General features: G+C 34.6%; 1 protein-coding gene across 1 annotated transcript in view; it reads right to left on the bottom strand.

Moving 5' to 3' along the window:
* The window catches only part of IL1RL1 (interleukin 1 receptor like 1), a 29,620-nt gene extending 12,797 nt beyond the window's left edge, over positions 1-16,823 (bottom strand). The window contains exons 1-6 of the mRNA XM_044667044.1: positions 16,756-16,823; positions 13,665-13,874; positions 9,239-9,410; positions 8,980-9,142; positions 5,799-5,870; positions 41-185 (exon numbers count right to left, since the gene is read on the bottom strand). Of these exons, the coding sequence (XP_044522979.1) occupies positions 41-185; positions 5,799-5,870; positions 8,980-9,142; positions 9,239-9,410; positions 13,665-13,874; positions 16,756-16,823 (830 nt within the window). The remainder of the gene's footprint in view (positions 1-40; positions 186-5,798; positions 5,871-8,979; positions 9,143-9,238; positions 9,411-13,664; positions 13,875-16,755) is intronic.
* Positions 16,824-26,289: the final 9,466 nt, after the last annotated feature.

The following is a 26,289-nucleotide window of genomic DNA, read 5'->3' as shown; positions in this document are numbered from 1 at the left end:
ATTCATGAAAGAAAAAATATTTAAAACCAAATAATATTACTTTTTGGCTTCATTTTCCTCATGAAATCGGGAATCCTTGATGCATTGAATATCACCCTTATTCTCTTTAATACACCATTGGACAATATCTATATTCTGTGAGCCTCTTCCCAAACAAGCTTTACATGCTATACTCACATTGGTTCCTATAGACAGAAATTAAAAGAATTTATTGATGTGTTCTCTCTTTTTTTGCATTTTCAAACACTTTTTTTCAATGAACAAATATTTATTTTCTCTTTCTCCCACATTAACCTTCCTCAAACATATGGGGAGAAAAACAAAATTCATGTTAACATACGTGGTCAAGCAAAACAAATTCCCACATTGACCATGTCCAAAAATGTATATCTTAATCTGTACATTGAATTCATCACCTATTTGTCAAAATATGTCTAACACTGGTACTATGGAATTATGGCAGGCCTTTGTACTGTCTAGAGTTATACTCTTTTGACAATACTAATCTTGAAATTGTTCTTTTTTACAATGTTATATAAACTGTTCGCTTGGTTCTCTTCAATTCACTCTACATAACTTCATATATGTCTTCACAGTTTTCACTAAAATGATCCTTTTTGTAATTTCTTAGGATATAATAGTCTTCCATGTCATTCATATACCTTAATTTTTTTAGCCATTTGTCAATTGATGGGTACTCCCTTAGTTTCTAGCTTTTACCTCCATAAATAGAGCTGCTATAAATATTTCTTATACACATGGATCCTTTTCCTCTTTCTTTGATTTCTTTGGGGTTATAGATTCAGTAATGGCATTTCTAGGACAAAGATTATGCACAATTTAATGACTTTGGGAGTCATGATCTGAAATTGCTTGCCAGAAACCAGGATTGATTCACAGCTCCACAAAGAATATATTAATAGGCAGCACCCTTAAAAAAATCCTAGAGAATCAACTAAGAAGCTAATAGAAATAATCAACAACTTTAGCAAAGTTGCAGGATACAAAATAAATGCACATAAATCATCAGCATTTCTATATATTTCCAACACATCACAGCAGCAAGAGGTAGAAAGAGAAACACCATTTAAAATCACCCTAGACAATATAAAATACTTAGCAATCTATTTACCAAAACAAACACAGGAATTATATGAAAACAACTACAAAACACTTTCCAAAAATTAAAACTAGATCTAAACAATTGTAAAAACATTGATTGCTCATGGGTAGGAGGAGCTAACATAATAAAAATGACCATTCTACACAAATTAATTTACCTATTTAGCGCCATACCTATCAAACTACCAAAAAACTTCTTAACTGAATTAGGAAAAAACTATAATAAAGTTCATTTGGAATAACAAAAGATCAAGAATATTAAGGGAAATAATGAAAAAAAAAATGTGAAGGAAGGGGGTCTAGCAGTACCAGATATTAAACTATACTATAAAGCAGTGGTCAACAAAACAATATGGTACTGGCTAAGAGACAGAAGGGAGGATCAATGGAATAGATTTGGGGTAAATGACATCAGCAAGACAGTGTATGATAAACCCAAAGAGCCCAACTTTTGGGGCATGAATCCACTATTTGACAAAAACTGCTGGGAAATTTGGAAAACAATATGGGAGAGATTAGGTTTAGATCAACATCTCAAACCCTACACCAAGATAAATTCAGAATGGGTGAATGACTTGAATATAAAGAGGGAAACTATATATAAGTTAAGTGAACACAGAATAGTATACTTGTCAGATCTCTGGGAAAGGAAAGATTTTAAAACCAAGCAAGAGTTAGAGAAAATTACAAAATGTAAAATAAATTATTTTGATTATATCAAACTAAAAAGCTTTTATACAAACAAAATCAATGTAGCCAAAATCAGAAGGGAAACAACAAATTGGGAAAAAAATCTTTATAACAAAAAACTCTGACAGGGGTCTAATTACTCAAATATACAAGGAGTTAAACCAATTGTATAAAAAAATCAAGCCATTCCCCAACTGATAAATGGGCAAGAGACATGAATAGGCAATTTTCAGATAAAGAAATCAAAAGTATCAATAAGCACATGAGAAAGTGTTCTAAATCTGTAATAATTAGAGAAATGCAAATCAAAACAACTTTGAGGTATCACCTCACACCTAGTAGATTGGCTAAAATGAAAGAAGGGGAGAGTAATGAATGCTGGAGGGGATGTGGCAAAACTGGGACATTAATGCATTGTTGGTGGAGTTGTGAACTGATCCAACCATTCTGGCTGGCAATTTGGAACTATGCTCAAAGGGCTATAAAAGAATGCCTGCCCTTTGATATAGCCATACCATTTTTGGGTTTGTACCCCAAAGAGATCATAGATAAACAGACTTGTATGAAAATATTTATACCTGTGCTTTTTGTGGCGGCAATTAACTGGAAAATGAGGGTATTCACTTCAGTTGGGGAATGGCTGAACAAAATGTGGTGCATGCTGGTGATGGAATACTACTGTGCTCAAAGGAATAATAAACTGGAGGAATTCCATGTGAACTGGAAAGACCTCCAGGAGCTGATGCAGAGCGAAATGAGCAGAGCCAGAAGAACATTGTACACAGAGACCAATACACTGTGGTAAAATAGAATGTAATGGAATTCTGTACTAGCAGCAATGCAATGATCCAGGACAATTCTGAGGGATTTTTGGAAAAGACGCTACCCACATTCAGAGGAAGAACTGCAGGAGTGGAAACATATAAGAAAAACAATTGCTTGAACACATGGGTTGATACAGACATGATTGGGGATGTAGACTCGAAACTACCACACCAATGCAACTATCAACAATTTGGAAATAGGTCTTGATCAATGACACATGTTAAAGCCAGTGGAAATGCACATCAGCCATGGTGGGCGGTAGCTCGGGTGGGTGAAGGGGAAAGTAAGAGTATGAATTTTGTAACCATGTTAACTTTTCTAAAAAATAAATATTAATAAATGTTTAAAAATATAAATTGGAAGATAAGGGCTTTTGAAAAATAAATAAATAAGTTAAATGGCATGTTTAACAAATTTACAAATATAAATATGGGATGTCTACAGCATTCACCAGAAGAAAGAAGCAGAATCTAAAAAAAAAAAAAAAAGATCTTAATAGACAGAGTAGGGTTGGCAAAGGACCTTCAGACTAAGAATAGCTTTTATATTTTTACATGAAGTTTTATTATATTTAAAATTCATTATGAAGAGCATATCTTAAAAGAATAAGAAGGGCATAGAGTTTCTATATCCTAACCTAGTCAGATAATATCTGTGCTGTTTTATTTCATCTTGGTTCACAACTTTAAGAAAGGCATTGATTCACTGCAGAGCATCCAGAGAAGGGTAACCAGAAAAATGACAAAGAGAGTCAAGAGATGTATCTTCATGTTTTTGAAGGGCTGTCACCTATAGCAGAGATTAGATTGGTCTTGGAGCATAATAGTAGAAACAATGAGAAGAAAATACAAAGAAGCAAATTTAACTTTTATGTAAAGAAAAACTTCCTAATATAATTAGAGCTGAAAGTGGGGCGGTCAGGTTGCCCAGTGGACAGAGCACCAGGCTTTGAATCAGGAAAACTCATCATCCTTTGTTCAAATCCACTCTCAGACACAAATTAGCTATGTGAACCTAGGCAAGTCACTTATCCCTGTTAACCTCAGTTTCCTTATTTGTAAAATGAGAAGGAAAAGGAAAAGGCAAACCTCTTCAGTATCTTTGCCAAGAAAACTGCGAATGGTGTCACAAAGAGTCAGAAACGACTAAAAACAACTATGCAAGAACAACTGAAACTGGTATGGAATGCCCTGAGAAGTGATAGGTTCCCCTTCATTGGCAACATTCATTCAGAGACTAGAAAAACATTCGTAAAATGTTATAATCAGAGTTCCTTTTGGGTCTGAATTATCTAGATGATTGTTGAGGCTCCTTCAAACTCTAAATTGGATTTTTCTGTAATTCTTTTAAAAGGTTGGCTCCCTGTCCCATAGTGGAGCTTTCTTCATCAGTGACAAACATTTTTTCTTTTTTTAACATAATTTTATTTTCAAAATATTTTTCCATGGTTAAATGATTCATATTCTCTCTCTCCCCTCTTCCATCCCCCTTCCCAGAGCCAACAAGCAATTCCACTGGGTTATACGTGTATTAAGTGACAAACGTTTTTTGAGCAATTATTTAATAGGTTACTGTGCTGGTACTGGGGAATATCTAAAGAATTAATATATGGCTCCTAATCTCAAATAGATTTTAATCTAGTTATGGGGAGAAAGGACACATCTATATATATGTTTGCATACTGTATTTATACAATTTTACATTTGTTTATGGGCCTACACATATAATAAATATGCACTGTACATGCAGGTTGTACACATATGTATGTGTGCATGTGCATGATGTGTATTTATACATACATATGTAATTCAAAAGAAGGAACTAATCTGTGATTTCACTAATATAGGAGACTTCCATAGATGCAAACTCCCTTCATCAATACAAACCTGCAACACAACTCATCTGTAAGTATAGTCTTAGAGGAATCACCTGAAAGTGGAAATGACTTGCCCATGATCACTTAATTAGTACATATCAGAGGTCATGTTTGAATTCAAGTCCTTTCAACTCCAAAGCCAGTCCTCTACCCACTATTCCACATTGCCTCTACTAATAATAAAAGGTATAAATTGCTCTTCCCCAAAGAACACTAAATATGAAGCCAAAAGACCCAAGACAGAGTCCTCAACTTGTTATTTAATAGCTCTTACTGTTGGACAAGTCACTTTTCCTCTCTTGACTTCATTTTCTTTTTATAAAAAAAATATGAAAACATGAATGAGTTAGACTGGATCAGAAGTTCTTTATTTTTGGAGGATATAAGGTCATCTGGTAAAACCTATGGACTCCTTTCAGAATAATGGTTTATATTTGTAATTGAAAGGAAGACTAAACTTCAGTAAGAGATAAGTGAAAATAAAGATGTATCACTTCTGCCATCCAAGTTCACAGACTGCCTGAAATCTCTCCATGGATCTCTAGGGGGGTTCATGGCTTCTACATTAAGAAATCTTAGATGAGATAATCTTAACGTTTTTTTTCTACTCTTCCTCTCTGAATTCTCAGTGTAATCCTCTTTCTTTCTGCCACCAGTGACCCTCAGTTTGCTTCATTTCCAATATAACAATGTTTTAAAAGGTATATCACTTGCAGAAATTCCCTTTACCTTGAATTACTTACTCTGGCACTGACCACAGTTCCCATTGCAACCTCCAGTTGGACCATAAAGCATATAAAAAAATAACTTGCCTGTAATAAGTATATTTAGAAACTCCACCCACCCACCCCTAAACACAGATTCCCTTGAAAGTCAAGTTATTAGCAAGAAGCAAAAGAGTATGTAGGCATCTTCTGCAGCTATTGTCAAATTTTCTCTTCTGGAACCCATCTAATTCTTCTTATGTCCTTTTAGCATGTGAGCTCTTTGAGAGCAGGGGCTGCTGGATTTTCCTATTTGTAGTCCCCAGCACTTAGTAAAGTGCTTTTACCATACATTTTTTAACTTATTCATTTATTTGGCATCATATGGACTAAGACATTTTCATGCTATGCCAAGTGACATCAGAGAAATGCTCTGAAATCTCTAGAACTGTAATTCATGAGACATTAATGTTTCCCAAAACCTATTAGAGGAACTGTAAGAATCCTAATCAGTAGCAAATAAATTTGACAAAGTCCTGAACATTTCAATCCACCATGATGGTATTAGAAGAAATTCTTACCAAGTTCCACTCCTATTACACTTTGGTTCACTGGGGAAGTGATTTCTGGAAGCATAGAGAAACGAATTTCACCTTAAAAGTAAAGAAGAGAATATCAAGTGTTAAGCAAGTCAGGACCTTGAAGCTCAGATTCCAAGTTATCATTTATGCATGGGATGTTTTCCAACTGAATCAAAGGAAACTAGGGAAGCATACTGGAAGAAGCCCAATCACAATTAGGAATCAATCTCTCTTCTTAACTACTCACAGTATCCTACCAATGCATGTGGTTCCTGGAAGGAAAAAGTCATTTATTCCATCATGAGAATTTTGGTTTGCTGCACCTTTCCAATAACACAAATTGAGCTGCTAATCTTATTAAGTCTAGTCTTGAATCTAGAAAGCTTTGTTGAGTCATTTTTAAGTCTTGTCCAACTCTTTGTGACCTCGTTTGGGGTTTTCTTGGCAAAGATCCTCGAGGAATTTTCCACCTCATTTTTCAAATGAGTAAATTGAGGAAATGAGTAAAATTACTCAAATATAAAAGTAAAAAGAAATGAAAAAATTACAAATTAGTTAAAATAGGGTTAAGTGACTTGTTCAGGATCACACAACTAGTAAATATCTGAGGCCAGCTTTGAACTCAAGAAGATGAATCTTCCTGACTCCAAGCCCAGCACTGTATCCACAGTACCATCCAGCTATCCTTAACAATGGTATTAATGGAGAGTTCATGGATTTGCTTAAAGAAATTGTAGGCAGTATTCTCTGATCTTTGTTTTCATTTTAAGCATTTTGTTAATTTAGTTGTTTTTGTTTTTTGTTTAGCTGTGTAGGGAATTTCTGGCATGGAACTCCACATTTTTCCTATTTTCATCTGTTTGACTGTGACCAAGGTATTCTGCTTTTTTAGAATTCAGCGTCCTCATCTGCAAATGAAAGTGTAAGATTGGGTGATTTCTAAGGTCCTTTCCATCTTCATATTCTATGATCTATTGATGCAGTTTTGGAGTAGTTATTTGGAGCTCTGAGAGATTAATTAACTTGTTCATGGTCATGCTAACAATATGTCTCATAGAGGGTATGGTAGATAGAGCAGTGAATCTGAAGTTAGGAAGACTTTAATTCAAAACTGACCTCAGATATATAGCAAATCATGTAATTTCTGCCTGTCTCAGTTTCCTCAACTATAAAAGGTGTGTAATAATAGCACCTATCTCCCATAGTTGTGAGGTTCACATGAATTATTATTTGTAAATAATCTGGCACAATGTCTGGTCTAGGACAGGCACTTAATAAATGTTTGTTCCCTCCCTTGCCTCCTTTCAAAGGCCAGACCTCCATCCACTATACTATATTGCCTTCATTTAAATCAAGGGGCCCATATATCAGGCGAGATGATTTCATCCTATAGAGCAGACTATTTTAGGGAACCTTGGCTTCCCAAGAGTCATGATACTATGCCATTCGTTTCATAGAATGACATTTTTTTTCATTGTTCCTGAAAAGTCAACAGACTATATATTTAAGAATTAAAGTGAATTTTAAAAAAATATTGTGATAATTATATGGGGCCTCTAAAGATAATCTCTGCTTGATCCTGATGTCCTTCAAAGCAGTCACAATATATCTCATACCCTTCACTGCCAAATTCCTGGGAAGAACTCCTTACACTAAATTTCAATGCTCTTACCATCCACATAGACTTCAGTTTCCTATATGGGCTCTCTCATCCCTACTCATACAGTGAAATATCTCTTTAAAGTCACTAATGACTTCCTTACCATGAAATCCAAGGGAATCTTCTATTAGTCTTCTTTGCTTTTTTTGTTTATTTTCATTTTTAGTTTACTAAAGCATTTGATACTGTTTATCACCTCTCACCATCTTTAGCATCTTTCTTTTGAACTCTAGGAAAAAGCACTGGACTAGTTTTCATCTCTTTTGATCTCTCCTAAATCTCCACTGCTAGTTCTTCTTTCTCTCACCTCTTAAATATGGGAATTCCATCAGATTTTGTTCTTTGCCGTCTTCTGCTTGATATCTAAACTTTTGAACTTTGAAACTTCACATTTCTGAGTCTATAATTTTCCTTAATATCAGATGACACCAATATCTCTGTCTCCAGATCTGACCATTCCTCTAATTTCTAGTTTTACATTTCCAACTGCTTGCTGGATATTTCCACCTGGATTTCAGAATATTAATAAGTTCAAAACTGAATTCATTGTCTTCCTTACCAAATCTACTCTTCCTACTAAATTACCCATCATTCACAGCCTCAAAATCTTAGAACAATTTTTGACTGTTATGATTTTCTTATACTATTGCCCAATGTATTGCCAACTCATATTCAATCCAATGCCACAATATCCCTTTTTTGCCTTTCTCTTCTACTCCCAGACCTATTGTGATGGTTGAATTCTTCTTAACCATTTCCCCCCAGGTGTACCATCTCTTAATTCATTTCCTCTCTTTTCTCTCCAAATCATCCTTTCCACAGCTGCCAGGAAATCTTCTTAATACACAGTTATGACTATGCCACTTATCTACTAAATGTCTTTAGTGGTTTCCCATTGCTTGAAAGACAAAATATGACATAAAATATAAACTGGATGAGTGGTAATCTCAATCTGAGTCTTTATTTTATACTATTCCCCTTCCTGTATTCTACATTATGGTCAAACTTTTCTGTGATGGATTTGGAGCCAAAAGCCCCAATTTCAAGTGCTAGCCACCATTTATTATTGTTATTATTATTATTATTATTAATTTATTCCCTATGCATGACATTAGGCAAGCTATTTAATCTTTACTAGCCTCAGTTTCTTAATATGCAAAATGAGGGGGATTAATTAGATGCGGGAGCTCAACTAGATGGCCATTAAGGTTCCTTCCAACTCTAAATCTAGGATGCTATGAATTTATGTTCCAAATTTTTAATGATGAAATGGGAAATATATATTATGGAAAGTTGGCGCTTTCTTTGTCCCTTATTATAATATGGTTCTAAAGCAATTTATGATTAAAGAAAATCAAATGGCAAAGCAAAAAGAATAACCACAATTTGGGAAAATCCATCCTTGATGTTATCAATAAAGATTCTCAAAGAACGTGAGGCAGTGGGATGATTTCAAAGAGCACATATTTTTAACTATTACTTTGTTCTCACCAAAGACCTCACTATCAAACATCAATTTACCTTGAAATATCAATGACTTAGTTGCAGTCACAGTATAATTAACTCCATTTTCACTGTGAATTAATTTACAGGTATAATTGCCTGTATCAGCAGCAGTTGAGTTTTGAATTATCAGATAATCTTTCTTTACATAGTACTTTCGTCCTTTAAGGGCTTTACAATCCTGAAAAATAAATATTGTAATTCAATTCCCAGTTACCTTTTAAGCTCTTAATCAATTTTCTATCATCAATCCACATCATTGCTTTTTTTCATTTACCTTAAACCATTCCAAATGTGATGTTTTATTATAATATTCATATGTAGGACAATGAATCTGTGATGCTATTTTTGTTCCTTCTTCTGGCATATATAACACATTTTTGGGGAAAGTACAATCTTTCTGTTTCGGATATATTGTAACATTCACAGATCCAACAATATCAGGGCTGCTAAAATAAAAAGAAGAAAAATCAAATATTTTTAAAATCAAGGTGGCCACTAAGGAATCTGAAAGAAAATAAACCTAACCTTGGTAATTTATTATTTTTATACTTTATGGAAACTGATAGAGAATTATCTTTTTCTTACAGAAAAAATAGTGACCATGAGACTTCTAGGAAGATGAAAGTTGCAATTAAACCTGCCTTCTTGTAATTGACCCTTAAAATAAAGTCAATTGAAATTTTGAAAAGAAACAAAATTACCAGAAATCCTTCAAGAAAATGAAAATTCATTTAAGAGGCAACAAACTGATACAACTTTTAAAATATATTATAAGAAAGGAGAAAGCTGTTGGAAAAGAGGAACAGTGAAAGAATATAATAAATAGCATCAGAAATGGTACAAAAATTTATTGGTATAGTCAAAGAATAGAAAAAATAAGAGTAAATATATGTTGCTTTTTTAAAAAACAGATTACAATTTGACAAAGAAAGTTAGAAGACAAATGTAACAATTCCAAGGTCATATAAATGGATTGGACTCATTTTAAAAAATCAAAAGGATTAAGAATATACAAAACCCCCAAAAATGTTCCTTGTAAGAAATATATCTAATGCCAAAAGATATCAAGATTCAAATAAATTTTATGAGCTAAAATTTATTCTATTCACCTTGATCAAGAAAATGTGCAAATTCAGGAAGAGTATCTGACCATGTTTTAAAAACAGAAATTATATTCTCAAAGGTACCTTGGAAGCATATTAATTTTGAATAACAGCTAAACATATAAAGAAAAAGCTTATTGTCTCATGGAAAATAAAAATGAAAATTAGTAATAGTAGGAGGTTTCAATACTTCACAACTTGAACATGGCAAACATACCCAAACATAACTTCAGAATATATTATAAGGCTTTAAACAAAGTTTTAAAGACACTAGATTTAATCCATATATGAAGATAATGCACTGGGGTAATAGAGCATAAATATACATTTTGCCTCAAATATGAGGATAAGTGATAAAACTTAACCATGTTATAAGGCATAAGCGAAATTTACAAATGACATCTTAAAAATCTTAAATATTACATGCCAATCAGAACACAGAATATAATAAAAATATATAAAATTCAACAAAATTTATCAATGCATTATTTTTCTAAAACCCTCACCTTCTGTTTTAGAATTGATACGAAATATAGGTTCTAAGAAAAGAAAGCAGTAAGGACTAGGAAACTGTAGTTAAGTAACTTACCCAGGGTCACACAGTTAAGGAAGTGTCTGAGGGCAGATTTGAACTCAGATACTTCCAACACCAGGCCTGACACTCTATCCACAGTTTTACCTAGCTTCTTCTCAATTTTTTATTAAACAAAGCATTAATTTTAAAAAAATAGAGGGAATGATTAGGGGGCTCTTAATAAAATTGGGCATCCTGATCTCACTGAGGGTGTCAAACCTAAAATTTGCAGCTTGTCAAGGGCATGAGACTTTGGTTATAAAATGATTAGGGACCAGTTCAATATTGGCAAATACAATCGACTTGACCCTGAATATGAAGTTGGCCTTTGCATATTCCCTTTCTCTGCCCACAGTTGGATGTTAGAATTTAAAAGAGATAATCATTCTTTCTCAAGAGTAGGGGAGGAGTATCTGGATGCTGATTTTCATGGACGGAAAGCTTCAGAGCTCAGATTCTGAAGGAATCAATCTAGGAATGTTCCTGTTGGTGCTAGGTTAAAGGTTTCTGCTCTTTCCACAATTCAGTTAATTTTTCCAGTAACTCTAACAGTTTATTGGCTTGTTGTTCATAATCTATCTTGATTAAAAGTCACATTCATGCCACATAAATGTACACCACACATCCAAAGACCAGGATCCCAGCAGACAATGGAAACTATGATTGAGCAGTGGAATCACAAGCCCCATCTAACACAAATGATGTGTGCTGGTGGGAACTACACCAAATAAGTCCATTAGTGATGCTATGGACAGTGAGGGAAAGGACCAAAGAATACAAAAGACTGACTAATCCAAGAGTCACTGAGGAACAGCTTGAGAATACCATGAGAAGAAACCAATGGCCCTGAGATATGGGAGATGCAAGTTGCCCCTCCACATGCATTCTGCATGTATTATACTCTCTAGACTTATTCAATCTCTCCATTGATGGCATATATACCTGATGGAGAACATGGATTTTGTTTGTTGGAATAAACATTCTATTGTAAATCTAACCATGTTATACCAATAAATGCCTTGGCTAACTATGTCCCCTGGCTGACTACTGAATGATAAACACATTGCTAAGGGTAATAGGCAGCTACTGAAGAAAGTTTCATGATCAGAGAATTGATAAGGTCAGGTCTATGCTTTAGAAATATCGGTTTGGCAGTTATGTTGAGGATGAATTGGAGAGAGGAAATTTTGGAAGTCGGGAAACAATATTGGCAAATTTAGGAGGTGTTTGCAATAGCCCAAGTGAGTGGGAAAAATGGCTGATTTAGAGGCAAATTTGTAAGACTAAATACCTCAATGTTTCCAGTCTAATTAAATTAGATAATGAATAAATACCCAAATGAAAGTGGAAAAGGGGAGAGAATCAAGATCAGAACTTGATTAATTGAATTGTTATTCAATTATTGAAAAACTAAATAAAGTTTAGTTGAATGGAAAATTATAGAGCAATTGAATTGATGATAAATAAAACTAATAAAACTAAAGCAATTTGGGTGGAAGTTTTTTTAATACTTTTGAAACAAACCATTAGGAAATTTGATTTTTCAAAGGGAAAAAGAAAAATCAAATAACCAAATCTTGAAATTAGATCTTGCAACAAATATAAAATAAATCAAGAAATCTATCAGGAATTACTAGCCTAACTTGACATTAATAAAATCTAGAAAGTTACCAGACAGAACAAAACAGACAAATCTCAAGATCTGAGACCATTAATGATCTGCCACATTTTGGACAGTAGGCTTCAGTAAATTAGCAAAGAAAATTCTTCTAAAACTTTAAAGAATAAGTAATCCTTTTATTGAATTAGAGAGAGTACCAGGCCTGAAGTCAGGAAAATTCATCTTCCTGAATTTGAATCTGGCCTCAGACACTTACTAACTGTGTGACTCTATTGCTTAACTCTATCTGCCTCAGTTTTCTTATCTGTAAAATGAGCTGGAGAAGGAAATAAAACCATGCCAGTGTCTTTGCCAAGAAAACCCCAAATGGGGACACAAAGAGTTGGACACAACTGAAAATGTCCATGACAAATCATCTAAAATCTACCTGCTTCTTTTTTGTTTTTCCTCCAAATTTGGCCTCTTGCTTTATTGGTCTGTGGTTTCCTTTTTAATAATTATATTTAGAATCACTGCTAAAACTTATGAAAACTTTAAGATCAGACAAAACTAAGGACCAGAGAAGCTTAATGACTGGGGGGGGGGAAACTGAAATCCTTTTATTAGCCAAAGATTCTATTCTATCAATTTTCTCCACATAAGGTGAATATGCTTATATTTCTCAAACATGGCAATGATATTCAAAATGAAAAAAATACAGTGAAATATTACCTTTTTGAATTTAATAAGTTCTAATCTGTTCATTTGATTATTCCAAGTACTCCCTGTTTTAACTGTTTTAAATATACTGTTTTACCTTTTTGTCCCTCGAATTTTCTTATTTTTTGATTCTTATTTTTTCCATGAACTCAAAGCCAAGCTTTCTCTAAGTCCCTTCAGTCATTGGTAAAGCCAGGTGCTTTTCCTATTTAGCTTTATATTTGTCATTCACATTCAGGCAAAAACATTTACTGGCATAGCTATTGGCATTGATTCCAAATTACAATCATTTTAAGTTCAGAAGACTGTTTAAAGGAGGCGTCAAAGAAGGAACCTTAAAGAAATACCTAAAAGAGGAATGAGAAAATGTTGAGGGTTAGAGGTTGCTGTAATTTCATGAGTACCCAATTACTAAATGAGGAAAGTTCCTGTTCCAGTGGCAATCATTGCCTTCTCTGAAACTGCCATTCTCAGAGAGTTGTCTCAAGCACTGAGATATTAGTTGATTTGCCCAGAAACACACATTTTATGTCAGATGTGGGATGTGAACTCAAGTCCTCCTGGCTTCGTGGGAGGATCTTTATCAATTATTTCTCCTGTCTCTCATCAGAGATCATCTTGCCAAGACTGAGATCAAAATGACATTCATAGGTTGACTGCTTGAAGAATTTTTATTTTATTATTTCCCCCTAGGACTACATACCTTTTTATAGCGCAATAATATATTCCAGAATCATTCACTGAAGTTGGTAGGAATTTGAGTTGGACCCCTGAGGAATATACCCGATTTTTTTTACTAGTAGTAATGTTTTTATTAGATTCAAAGTGAGTCCAATAAACTTGAGACCCGGGTGATTTTGGTCGTCTCGGACACAACACAATGAGAGCCTCATTTTCCATTGCTCTATGGCTTCTGACTACAAATGAAGAAGACAAATTAGACTAAAGTGAATCCAAAAACAAAACAAAACAAAAAAGACTTTCCACATTCTGTCAGTGTCACTACTGTTCGATCTTATATGACTCTTCATGACCTCATTTAGGGTTTTGTTGGCTAAGATACTGGAGTGGTTTGTCATTTCCTTCTCTAGGTCATTTTACAGATGAGGAAGCTGAGGCAGACAGGGTTAAGTAATTTGCCCAAGATCACACAGATCGTATCTATGACCAGATTTGAACTCAGCAGGATGAGTCTTTCTGACTCCAGGCTCAGCACTCTATCCCCAGTATCACCTACCATTCTCTCCATCACCCTATCTCCCCATGAATTACTTGAAAAATGTTTCATGCTAGAATTTTAATTCCTAACTGTATCAGACATTAATATGCTAGAATCTGATACAGCTGTGAAAGGATGCTGGTAATCATTTGGATTACCTGTTAAAATCTATCCTCTGATATTTACTGTCTGTGTTGTCTTGAAATGCTTACTTACGCACCCTAAGCCACAGAAGCAATTAGGTGGCAGAAGATAGTGAGCTAGACCTGGAATCAGCAAGATTTACATAACAATCTGAATTAAGACATTCACTAACTGTGTGACACTGGACAAGTCTTTTAACCTATCTGCCTTAGGGACCTCTACTGTTTAAAAAAGGGAGAATGAGGAGCAGTTATGTGGTTAAGTGGTTTGAAAACCAATCCTAGAGACAGGAGGTCCTAGGTTCAAATTTGACTTTAGACACTTCCTAGTTGTATGACCCTGGGCAAGTCATTAAACCCTTATTGCCTAGTCCTTACTGTTCATCTGCCTTGGAACCAAAGCATATTGATTCTAAGACAGAAGGTAATGGTTTTTAAAAATATCTTTTTTAAAAAAGGGATAATAATAGCACCTACCTCAAAGAATTGATGAATATCAAGTGACATATTTGTAAAGTGTTTATGGGTCCACAGTAGGCACTTTAATATATATTTGTTTCTTTCCTTTCCTCATCTGGAAAATGAGTGTTAGTCAAGTGAGCCTCTGAGGTCCCCATCAGCCCTAAACCTATGATGCTATAATTTCAAACTAGATTCAATGTAATATAGTAGGAGCTCATTCTACTTAAACTCAATACACACAAATTAAAGTATACATGATTGGCAACCCCCCAAAAAATAAAGGAGGAAAAATAGGTAAAATAAAATTTTTAAATTATGTGCTAAATCCATACCATTATCTCACATGGCATAAGTCTCCCAGCAGTTCACCCAGTCACACTTATTCTCACTTTAAGAAAAATTAGTATAAATCATTACATTGTTTTGTGCTGAACATTAGTTCCTACTTTAGTCATTGTTGGGAATTCTCTCTTGTAATAAATCATGCCCGTGTCAGAGCAGTGTTTCTCTTTGCTTCATTAAAGCTATTTAGCTATTAATAATAGCTCCAACATACAAGAGTATTGATGCTGACAGCTCTGATAATCTTAAGAAGTCATAAAGTACCTAAGTGTTTTTGTATAAAGAATATTTATTAAATAATAGTTTGTTATTATATACAATTTTGAACTTAAATGAAGGGTGTTGGAATGTATTAGTCACATAAAACAAGGGTCTACCATATTTCAAAGGAAAAGCTACTTGTCTATGTAGGAGCAGGCTACATTTGTCAAAGACTCAGACTCTAGAGTTGAAGAAATCTAAAAGAGACCTGTTCTTTCATATTACAAACAGGAAAACTGAGAGACAAAAAAGTTGTATGATTGTCTTGACTTACTTGGCCAAAGACATAAATGGAAAGGTAGGAGCAAAGTCCACATTCAAATGAGTTTTTTGTCCTAAAGCTTATTGCTAAAAGAAAACTAGTGAGATACAAAAGAACCTTGGCTTTGATAGCTTAGACCCAGCAAATGCCCTAAGATAAAGCATAAATACATGAAATGAGTTTTATTATTTAAAGTAAGATAGGTGTTTTTTTCAAACTAAAACACTTTTTAAATCAATAGAAAGATGACAGTAAAGGCAAGTGATAAATGTTGGAGGAGATGTGGCAAAATTGGAACACTACTATATTGCTGGTTGAGTTGTGAACTAATCTAGCTATTCTGGAAGGTAATTTGGCCTATGCCCAAAGGACTATAAAACAGTGCATACCCTTTGGTACAGCATCTGTATCCCAAAGAGATCATAATAAAGGGGAAAGGACCTGCCTGTACAAAAACATTTATAGCAGCTCTTTTTGTTGTGGCAAAGGATTGGAAATTGAAGAGTTGTCCATCAATTGCGGAGTGGCTGAACAAATTAGGATGTATAATGGTGATAGAATACTATTGTGCTATAAGATAATGAGCAGGATGATAGCAGAAAAAAACTGAAAAGACTGACATGAACTGATGCAAAGTGAAATAAGCAGAACCTAGAGAATATTGTACATAATGTTAACAACATCATACAGTTATTAACTATGAAAGACTTAGCTTCTCTCAGCAATACAATGATCCAGGACAATGGTGAGGGACTTAGGACAAAGAATGCTGTCTAGCTCCAGAGAAAAAAACTGTTGTAGTCAGAATGCAAGTCAAAGCATACTATTTTTCACATTCATTTGTTTATTTTTTTATTTGGGAGTTTTGGTTTTATATGAGTTTTCTCTTACAACAATGACCAATATGGGAATATATTTTGCATGATTATACATGTGAAACCCAGATCAAATTGGTTACCACCTCTGAGTCTGGGGAAGGAATGGAAAGGAGGGAAACAATTTGAATCTTACAATTTCTGGAAATGTATGTAGAAAATGGTTATTATATGTAATTGGGAAAATAAAATACCTTTTTTTTTAAAAAAATCATTAAAAAGACAGAAACTTACTTCTAATTGCTGATTTGAACTCCATAAAGAGAGCTGATAGAACCAGGAAAAACAAAAAGGCCATTTTTTCCAATTCAGTTGAGGTCAATTCAATTAAATGATAAACACTGGACCAGTAGCATGTGGTAACAAAGCCACCAAATTTCTGGTGTTCCCTATAAGGACCAGAACATAGCAAAGAATATTTGCATCAAAAAAAATGACTGAGAAGGAAATCATAGTTATCAAACACAATTTATATTCATAAAGAGCTTCAAAAGAATGAATAAATCAATCCACCACCCAACCCTGTGAATTTTCATTAACTGTCTCCTAAGCCTGGAATTCTCTCTTCTTCAGCTCCACTTCTTAATTTCTTTGGCTTCAAGTTCCACTAAATTTCCACCTTCTGTAAGAAGCCTTTCCTGATCCTCCTGAATGCAAGTTCTTTCCCTTTGTTGATTATTTCCAATTTATCCAGTATATGTCTTGTTTGTACATAGTTGTTTGCATGTGGTCTCCTCCATTAGAGTGTGAGCTCCTTGAGAGAAGAGATTACCTTTTTGCTTTCTTTATATACCCAGAGTTTATAACAGTACCTCCTATATACTAAGCACGTAAAAATGTTGAATGCTGGATTATTAATTAAGCTTCTACTGTATTCCCTACATTATTTTGGATCCTGAGAACTATGTCTATCCCTGCAGATCCAGGAAAATGTGTTTTATAATGGTTATTGTGTTAGACTCTCAGTCACTAGGACAGAGATTCAATCCTGCTTTTGACATGGACTAGTCGGGGGACCCTGGGCTAGTCACATCACATCACTAACACTCAATTTCCTCATAAGATATTCGGATCCCTTCCAGTAATAAATTTACAATCCTTTTACCCCATTATCCTTTCTGACAACTGATGCATTTCAGCAGCCACTCCATTTTTACTGTTCCATTTCAAAACCCATTTAGGAAAGTCTTGACAGAGTATATTAGGAAAGAATTAAAACACTTTATTTCAAAAGCAATTTATATGAATGATTTTATTTCATCCTCACAATAACACTGTGAAGTAGGTTTGTTGATGTTGAGTTGTATCTGACTTTTTATGACCCTATTTTTGGTTTTCTTGTCAAAGATCCTAGTGTAGTTTGTCATTTCCTGCTCCAGTTCATGTTACAGATGAGGAACTGAGGCAAAAGGTTAAGTGAATTGACCAGGGTCACACAGCTAGAAAGCATCCGAGGTCAGATTCAAACTCTGAAAGATGAGTATTCCTGACTTTAGGCCTGGTATTCTATCCACCGTACCATCTAGCTCCCCTGTGAAGTAGGTACTAAAGGGATTTTAAAAGCTCATTTTGAAGATGAGACCAAGTTCTAGAGATTTTCAAATGACTTGCCCAATGTCATATTGCTAGTGAGAAGAAAAAGTAGGATTTGAATCCAAGTTTTCTGATGACAGATGCTATAAGATAATAACTTTCCTTTCCCCCATCTCAACTATTATCAAATCTTTTAGAGCTAAAGGTTTTCCAGATTCAAGAGGCAAGGGATCAGTAATTATTCAGGCAAATTGTGTATGTATGATAAAGATAAATGATCTACACGGGCATAAAGTTTAGAAAGTAATTTACATATATTGCCTTTGACATGAGAATTACAGGTGTTTTTAGCCCCATTGTAGAGATGATGGGACTGAGTGAGACTCAAAAAAATTAAATGACTAGTCCATGTTCCCACAGCTAGTAAATGTCAGTACTGGATTTCAAATCCCCATTTCTCTCCTGATTACAAATTCAGTCTTCTGTATACCTCATCAAGGAAACTAAGATATCTGAATAGACCTCTCCCCCTTCTCTATATCACATACACAAGAACGCCTTCCTGAAGTATACAAGCAGTTAAGCACTTTACTCTTAATTTAAGCAAATAGAGTGGTCCCAACCTGTTTGTGTCAGCAATCACTTGCACCTCTTCTACTCACCAGACGTCAGAGTAGCTGCTTTTGCTGCTGGCTAGTATACCTGTCAGGAAGAAATTTTGTAAGAAAATGTATTTTTTTTAAATGATGTGAATTGGGGGTGGAGTGAGACAGCTATTTGAGAACCAGTCCTAAAGATGAGAGGTCCTGAGTTCAAATGTGACCTCAGACATTTCCTAGACGTGCAAACCGTGCAAGACACTTAATTGCAAATGTCTAGCCCTTACCATATTTCTGCCTTGGAAATAATACACAGTATCAATTGTAAGACAGAAGGTAAGGGTTTATAAAAAATGAAAAATAAAAAAATTAATAGTGTGAGTGAGAGGGTGAGGGTTCATTGTCAAGGGTTAGAATTCAAGGATAGAAATACAAACATACAATTTTAAGTAAAATTATAGTCTTTTAAAGCTTTCTAATTTTTCTCCTTATGTTTATTTGCTTAAATCACTATTCTTAATTACATTCACATTATAGAAAGATAGCTATTTTATACTTATTCAAATTAAGGGAAAAAAGCAAATGTACTGATCCAGTTAGAGACAGATTCCAATTTTTCTGGTTCTTATTCTAAGCCACTAGACACCCTTGGTCAGTATTTAAATGGGAGACAACCAAATAAAGGGTCTTAGTGCTCATGCCATTTCCATCTATGACCCCCTCCACTCTGGCCAAAATCAATGACTTGATCTAACAAATACTTTGACTTTGGGTCAACCACTTATTTCTAGATATCACTTTCCTCCTCTATAATTTAAGACATTTGCAATAGATGATCAACAAAAAACTTCTCTAGCTTTAAATAAAAGACTTCGTGCCAGTCTGGAGCTGCTCTCTGATAGGCAGTAACTTAGGTCAGTATCCAGTAGAGGAATGACATGTCAGCTAATTCATTTTCATAAACATTTAATTATGGATCTATTACAATGATGCTCTCTCTTTGTATATTTAATTCTCATAGTTTTGTATAGATATGAAAGTAGGCAGTAGGTAGTCATTGATGTTCCCTTAGTAACTTTGTTTTGGGTATTAAAAAGGTTTGGGGTTTTTAGGTCATCCTCATCCCCACTTCACCCTCTCCATTAATTGTGTCAATTTTTTTCAGATACCTTTTACCATTTGCTTCATTGATGCCCTCACATTGTGTCACCAAGAGCTCCCTAGTATAGTGCCTGAACATATATCATCAATTTGGAATCTGAAGGAATAAAAACACAGTCTTAAAAAAAAAACTTATCTTCCACCTTAGAATCAATATTGTATATTGGCTACCAAGAAGAAGAACAGGAAGGGCTGGGCAATGGAGGTTAAGTGCCTTACCTAGGATCATTAGCTAGGAAGAGTCTGAGTGTAGATTTGAATCCAGGACCTTCTATCTCTAAATCTGGCTTTCAATACACCAAGCCTCCAAACTGCCTCCCAAAATATAGTCTTGATTTTGGGAAGGCAGACCCTTTACAAACAGATGTTAGCATGGAGACTATGAAAACATGGGGGGGCAGAGCACCAAAAATAAAATTAAAATAACAATAGATGAACTAGCTGGGCACAGAAAACAAGCTTTGTTTTATTTACAGAAACCAACACCATATGATCTTTCCAGATTCAAAGTAACCATGGTGGGGAGGGGGGTGGAGAGCTTTTCTCTCAATAATACCCCAGGGTTACCAGACCACATTTTTAAGAAATAACTTTTTTCGAAGAGGAAAGTTCATGCAGCTTGGTTACAAAGAATCCAGCTCAGAACTTTGACTTTTCTCTACTTGCTAAAAGTTTTTTCATAAATTATTGAATTTCCAACTTGATGGATTATAAGTCTTGATCTTCCTTTGTCCCTGTGCTCAGAGTCTTAGTTAACCCCCAGCTGCCAATATGTTTTATTCTGCCATTGTCTCTCCATCTTGGTTCCTATCTTCTGTAGAGTATCCTCTACACTAAATACTGCACAAGTCTGACACCTTTCACATGAAGCCTTCATTGATGGGTTAGTGTCTGCCATCTATAATTTATTTTATATATACTTATATAGAAATGTGTTGTCTTCTCCAGTAGAATGTAAGTTCCTTGAGAAGAAAAATTGTTTCATTTTTTACATTTGTATCTAGTGCCTAGCACATAGTAGGTCCTAAATAAATGCTTCAGAATTGATAAATTGATATTTTTTGAGAGAAAAGAGAAACTCATTCAAAAAATAAGATGCTAGGGAAAGTTAACTCAATATTCATATTAAAGAAAACATGTATAATTTCAAAATAATGTTGAACTAAAGTTCTCCAGACCTGGCTTAATTTGTTCAGATTCTTGAGTTCTGAATATCACTTACCAAAATATCTTCAAGTTAGTTTTGGAGATCTTTTCATCAGAGCATTCAGGACAGAGATCATGCAGCTATTCTATAATCCTGGCTTATAGCTAATCAGAAAGCAGACTATTGGTGGTTCCAACCACATTCTTATCTAATCATTTAGCCAAATAATTTCCCTTTCTCCAACACCGGATTGCCACCTCCCTCCCATATACACCAGAAAGAGAGAACTAGTGGGACAGCTGGGTGCTTGGTGAATTTAGGGCCAGGAATAGAAGGCTGAGTTCTTGGGCTCAAATCCAGCCCCAGAAGCTTTTAGCTGTGTGATCGTAGGCAAGTCACTTAGCTCCTATTGCCTAGACCTTACTACTTTTCTGCCTGGAACCAATACACATTGTTGATTCTAAGATGGAAGATCAGTTTTTTTTTTTTTTTAAAGAAAGAGGGAACTAAAAACAGTAAATCCAACAGCATTTCTCTTTACTTAACCAAAAAATCACAATAATTTAACCCAACGCAGATTGCTCCCAAAATATCACAGAAAGAAATGATATGATAAAAATGAATTTTGTATTTATAATTCAATTTCAAGATCCTGGTCTTTGAAAAGTTGGCATCTCTATTGACTTCTCTTGACCCTTAATTCTCACTCCTCTCACAACCAGATTCTCCTAGCCTCTTATGTGTCTGACTCTTCATGATCCCTTGGCAAAGAAGTTGAAGTCGTTTTCCATGTCTTTCTCCAGCTCATTTTACATATAAGGAAACTGAGGCAGACAGTTAAGTGACTTGCCCGGTGTCACACAATTGTTAATGTCTGAGGCCTGATTTGAAATCAGGAAGATGAATCTCCCTGATTCTAAACCTGGCACTCTTTCCACAGCACCAGAATTTACATTTATTTTTTTTTATTATATTACAGAATTTATCCTTCAAAATACAGTTAAGGTACTACTTCCTTAAACCTTTCCCAACACCCCCAACTAATAATCTTTCTCTGCTGAAATTAATTTGCATTGTAAGAGACATTGTGGGATAGTAGAGGCTCGTCCCGGAATGAGGAAGACCCAAGTTCAAGTCCCACCTGTTATCACATTCTTATCATAGTATTATTTGTGAATTATTTAATCTCTTAGTGTCCCAGACAACTCTATAGGATCAGAAGTTGTACAACATTTGCCTATAAGGGGGAAACTCCCTACTGTGAACTCATAGAAATAATCAATACAGCAAAAGCAATTTAATCTTTTAATTTACTCTTATGTTTGTTCACATGTCATATCCCTCCCCCTCTCAATAAAATATAAGTTCCTAGAGGGTGGGAACAATCTTGTTTTTATCTTTATATCTTCTACACCTAGAAAAACGCCTTTTGTGGAGAATGCACTTATCAAATTTTGAGTGAATTTAATTTTGTTGAAGTAGTACCTACTGTTGAGTATTAATGAATGTCTTTGGGTTTTGAGTGATCATAGTTATTGGAGGAAAAATCCCAAGCCAATGAAATTCAAATTAAATCATTCATATAAACTCAAGAAATTCATTGTGGTATCTGATCTACTCGATACATTTATTGGACTGCTTATTTGAATAAATATCTAAACATCATTGATTGCTAGTTAACACACTCCTTAAACCCTTGTATTTTAAAGCATCTGTTTTACATCCTCACATTCACTCTAGAAAAATATCACTTCTACAATAGAATAGCAACAATTTGTAAAATAACCAATTTTTCCTGGAGCAGTTGATTTCACATTTAATATAACTTCATTTTAAAATTCCAAGTCACAAAGTTCTAAACAATTCTGCTTAAATAAACTTATTTATTTCCCAGGACGGACAAATCCATTTTTCCCAATATGATGATATCCTAAATATTAAAGCCCTAAGACTTTACTTTTAGAAAAATTGTAAATCAAGACTTTTTCCATAAGCAAAATTTCAGCTATGGTTCAGATATGCTAATTTCTCTATTAGAAAGAGGGTGATAGATAACTACTTTTTTATTATGAAGATATTTTATTTTACCAATTACATGTAATAACAAATTTCCACATAAATTTTCCAAAGTCATATGATCCAAATTGTCTCCCTCCCTTCATTCTCTCCTTCTAGAGCTAGCAAGCAATTTGATCTGGGCTGTACATGTATTATCATGCAAAACATATTTCCATATTGTTCATTTTTTAAAGAACTACTTTTTAAGCATTTTCTATCTGACAAACATTGTGCTTACCTTCTTATAGATGCAGTGAGATCTCAAAAGAGCCCAAGGAGTTTATAATCCTCTAATACCTCTTTTGAAGGAGAAATAAAAAATTGTTCAAGTTCTCTAAATTTCAGTCTAATCATTTTGATTTTTATCAGAATGGAAGTGATCAGTTACTGGCTATAACATGACAGCTTGAACCTGCTAAGCCTCCCAGTGCTGAGGCAAGGCTCTCTAATATTGTGCTTCTTTCAGTTCTGATTTTCTCCTGGGATAACCAATAATGAGCTAACCAATCTCTTTTACTCCCATCATTGCTGACTCATTCTCTTTTAGATTTTCCAGGATTTTTCGTGGTCTTCAATGTGGATTTAATTTACTCTACCCCAGTGGAGTCAGATTTTCCTTATCTTCCATTTATAAATTCTTTAATCATGGTTTATTGTAACACGAGTCATCTTCTCTGGTCTGTTTCAACAGGAAACCCTTACCACAACCATAATGAAGACTCTACATCTGGACTTTTAGCTTTCTATCATCTATTTCTTAGGGAAAATGTCAGAAAAATTCCATTAATTTAAATGCTTAAGGATATGCCCTCATGTAGATATACACATAAAAACCTTTATACCTCAGCTTAACCAAAATTGTTCTCAACTGTCAAATGTGCCACATCGCAGCCGACCATCTGTTTCCTACCTTTATAATCAACTATAAATCATGAGCCAGGAAACTTAATATGTTAAGTTGATAAGATAGAGTAAAAGAAAATAAAAGAAAAAAAGGAACAGAGGTTAAGAGCCCGAAGACTTGAATATGATTCCTGGTTTTGCTACTAATTAGTTACTGAAGTTGGTTATCAGCCTGTTGCTTAATCTTTCTTGGACTCATTAATCTTTTCTGTTAAATTTAAAGGCTGTACTGCAACATTGAAATTTTTTATTCTAAATCAAAATGGAGTCAGATTTTAATTCTGTGATTCTTTGAGCATGCTATAGAAGGAAATAATAATCCTTCTCACTGTAGCTTGGACTGACTTTCTCTTTATTTCTTACATGCAATACTCTACCTTCCATTTCTGTGCCTTTAGCATTAGCCATTCCCCATACCTGAAACGGATTTTCTTCCAGATAGCTAAGCATTAGCCTTGGCATAACACTCTCCCTGATCCGTCTCCACTCCCTACCCCAATTGATAATGCTCTCCCTCTCAAACTACTTTATATTTAAATTCTTGAAATGTATTTCTATTAATTAACTTTATGCTGTTTGTTTTTCAATATACTTGTTTTCTCCTCTATTAGAATATAAATTCCTGGGGGCAGCTGGGTAGCTCAGTAGATTGAGAGCCAGGCCTAGAGACAGGAGGTCCTAGGTTCAAATCTGGCCTCAGACACTTCCCAGCTGTGTGACCCTGGGCAAGTCACTTGACCCCCATTGCCTACCCTTACCACTCTTCTGCCTTGGAGCCAATACACAGGATTGGCTCCAAGACAGAAGGTAAGGGTTTAAAAAAAAATTCCTGGCGAGTAACTCAAGGCAAAGTAGAACTCCATTAAAATGTTTCCTATAAAACTGAAAATGGAAATCTTAAAATATATATATATATAAATACATGGAACATGTAACTATTCCTGGAAGAAATATGGAAATGGATCGCCAACTAATACTTGTCCTAACCAGAGCAGGATCTATCATGTAATCTCCTGAAAAAGATGGAAGAATACTTGATCAACCAGGAAGAAGAAAGAACAGAAGCAAGGCTCTATTTTCCTACATACCAAAAAGAAAAGAGACGAAGGTCAAGAAGAAAAACCATTGAAGGATAGTATCTTGAAGCCTTTGCCTACTATGTCTACTCTAGTAAAGTCATATGTTTCTAGTCATCATATTCTTTCTTGGAGGAACTTAGGACTTCTCAGATGCTTCCTTCTAAGCAATAGAGAGTATCTGTTATCTTCTGCATTCCAAACTTTGCCAAATTAGAAATTTAATGGAATTGACAAGTCACTTTTGACTCAATAAAATTTTGATTCCTATAAAAAACATTTGCTCTGTTGAGCATAGAAAAGACCTTTTCCAAGGGAGAAGGCAGTTTTGATTAAAACATAATAATAATATTTAAAATTATTATTAGAGAGCTAGGCTTGGAGATGAGGGGTTCTATGTTCAAATCTGACTTCAGATACTTCTTAGCTTACCCTTGCTACTCTTCTGCCTTGGAACCAACACTTAGAATTGATTCTAAGTCAGAAGGAAAGAGTTTAAAAAACAGATTATTATTGGTACATGTTACAATATTGTATGAATCAATATTAAATTTTATTGTGATTAAGATTTTAATAATAATAATAATTGTTATTATTATTATGGGATTGCTGAATGGAAATGAGTGCCCAGTTGTAACTAAATATAATGATGTGAAGTAATCCTAAAAGTCCATAGACTAAGATCTTTTTAAAGCAAATTTAGGGTATGAAATCACCAACAACCTAAACCAGGAAAGCAAATCTCCCAGAGAAGATGCCATAAGGACCATCATGATTCCAGAAGGTCTTAAAAAAAACATGACAGTAATCCAGGATGTCCCCACAAATCAACTACTACATCATAAGACTCTGAGTGAATCTTTGGATATAATGAACTGAACTATGAAGGGGTTGGGTCTTCCATTCACTTTTGTTCTTCTCATGCATCATTATTTTTTCCTGATTATAAAACCCTTGTGCCAGAAAAGGGAATGCCCATGAATCATTTTTAAAATATGTTAAGAAACACCTAAAATGTTGTTAGCCCGTCCATGAAATATATAATATATTTGTGTCCTTCTTCACTCTGGTGAGACAATACTGAAATGTGTAGATATTTTATGCAGGATGGTTCGTTGGCAAAACTAGCATGCTAATCTCCCAAAGAATCAGAGAAGGGATTTTGTGAAAACCCATTTTTGATCGGTATCAGCCCCACCCTTTGACTAGGCATTGCATGGCTACTTGGCATCTTGGCATCCTGGCATCCTGGCATACAGATAGAGCTGGTGAAAGTCCCCACATGAT

The sequence above is a fragment of the Gracilinanus agilis genome, chromosome 3 (assembly GCF_016433145.1).
Source record: "Gracilinanus agilis isolate LMUSP501 chromosome 3, AgileGrace, whole genome shotgun sequence".
Taxonomy (NCBI): Eukaryota; Metazoa; Chordata; class Mammalia; order Didelphimorphia; family Didelphidae; genus Gracilinanus; species Gracilinanus agilis.
The sequence above is the reverse complement of the archived record's forward strand: the minus strand, read 5'-3'. Positions and strand labels throughout refer to the sequence as shown.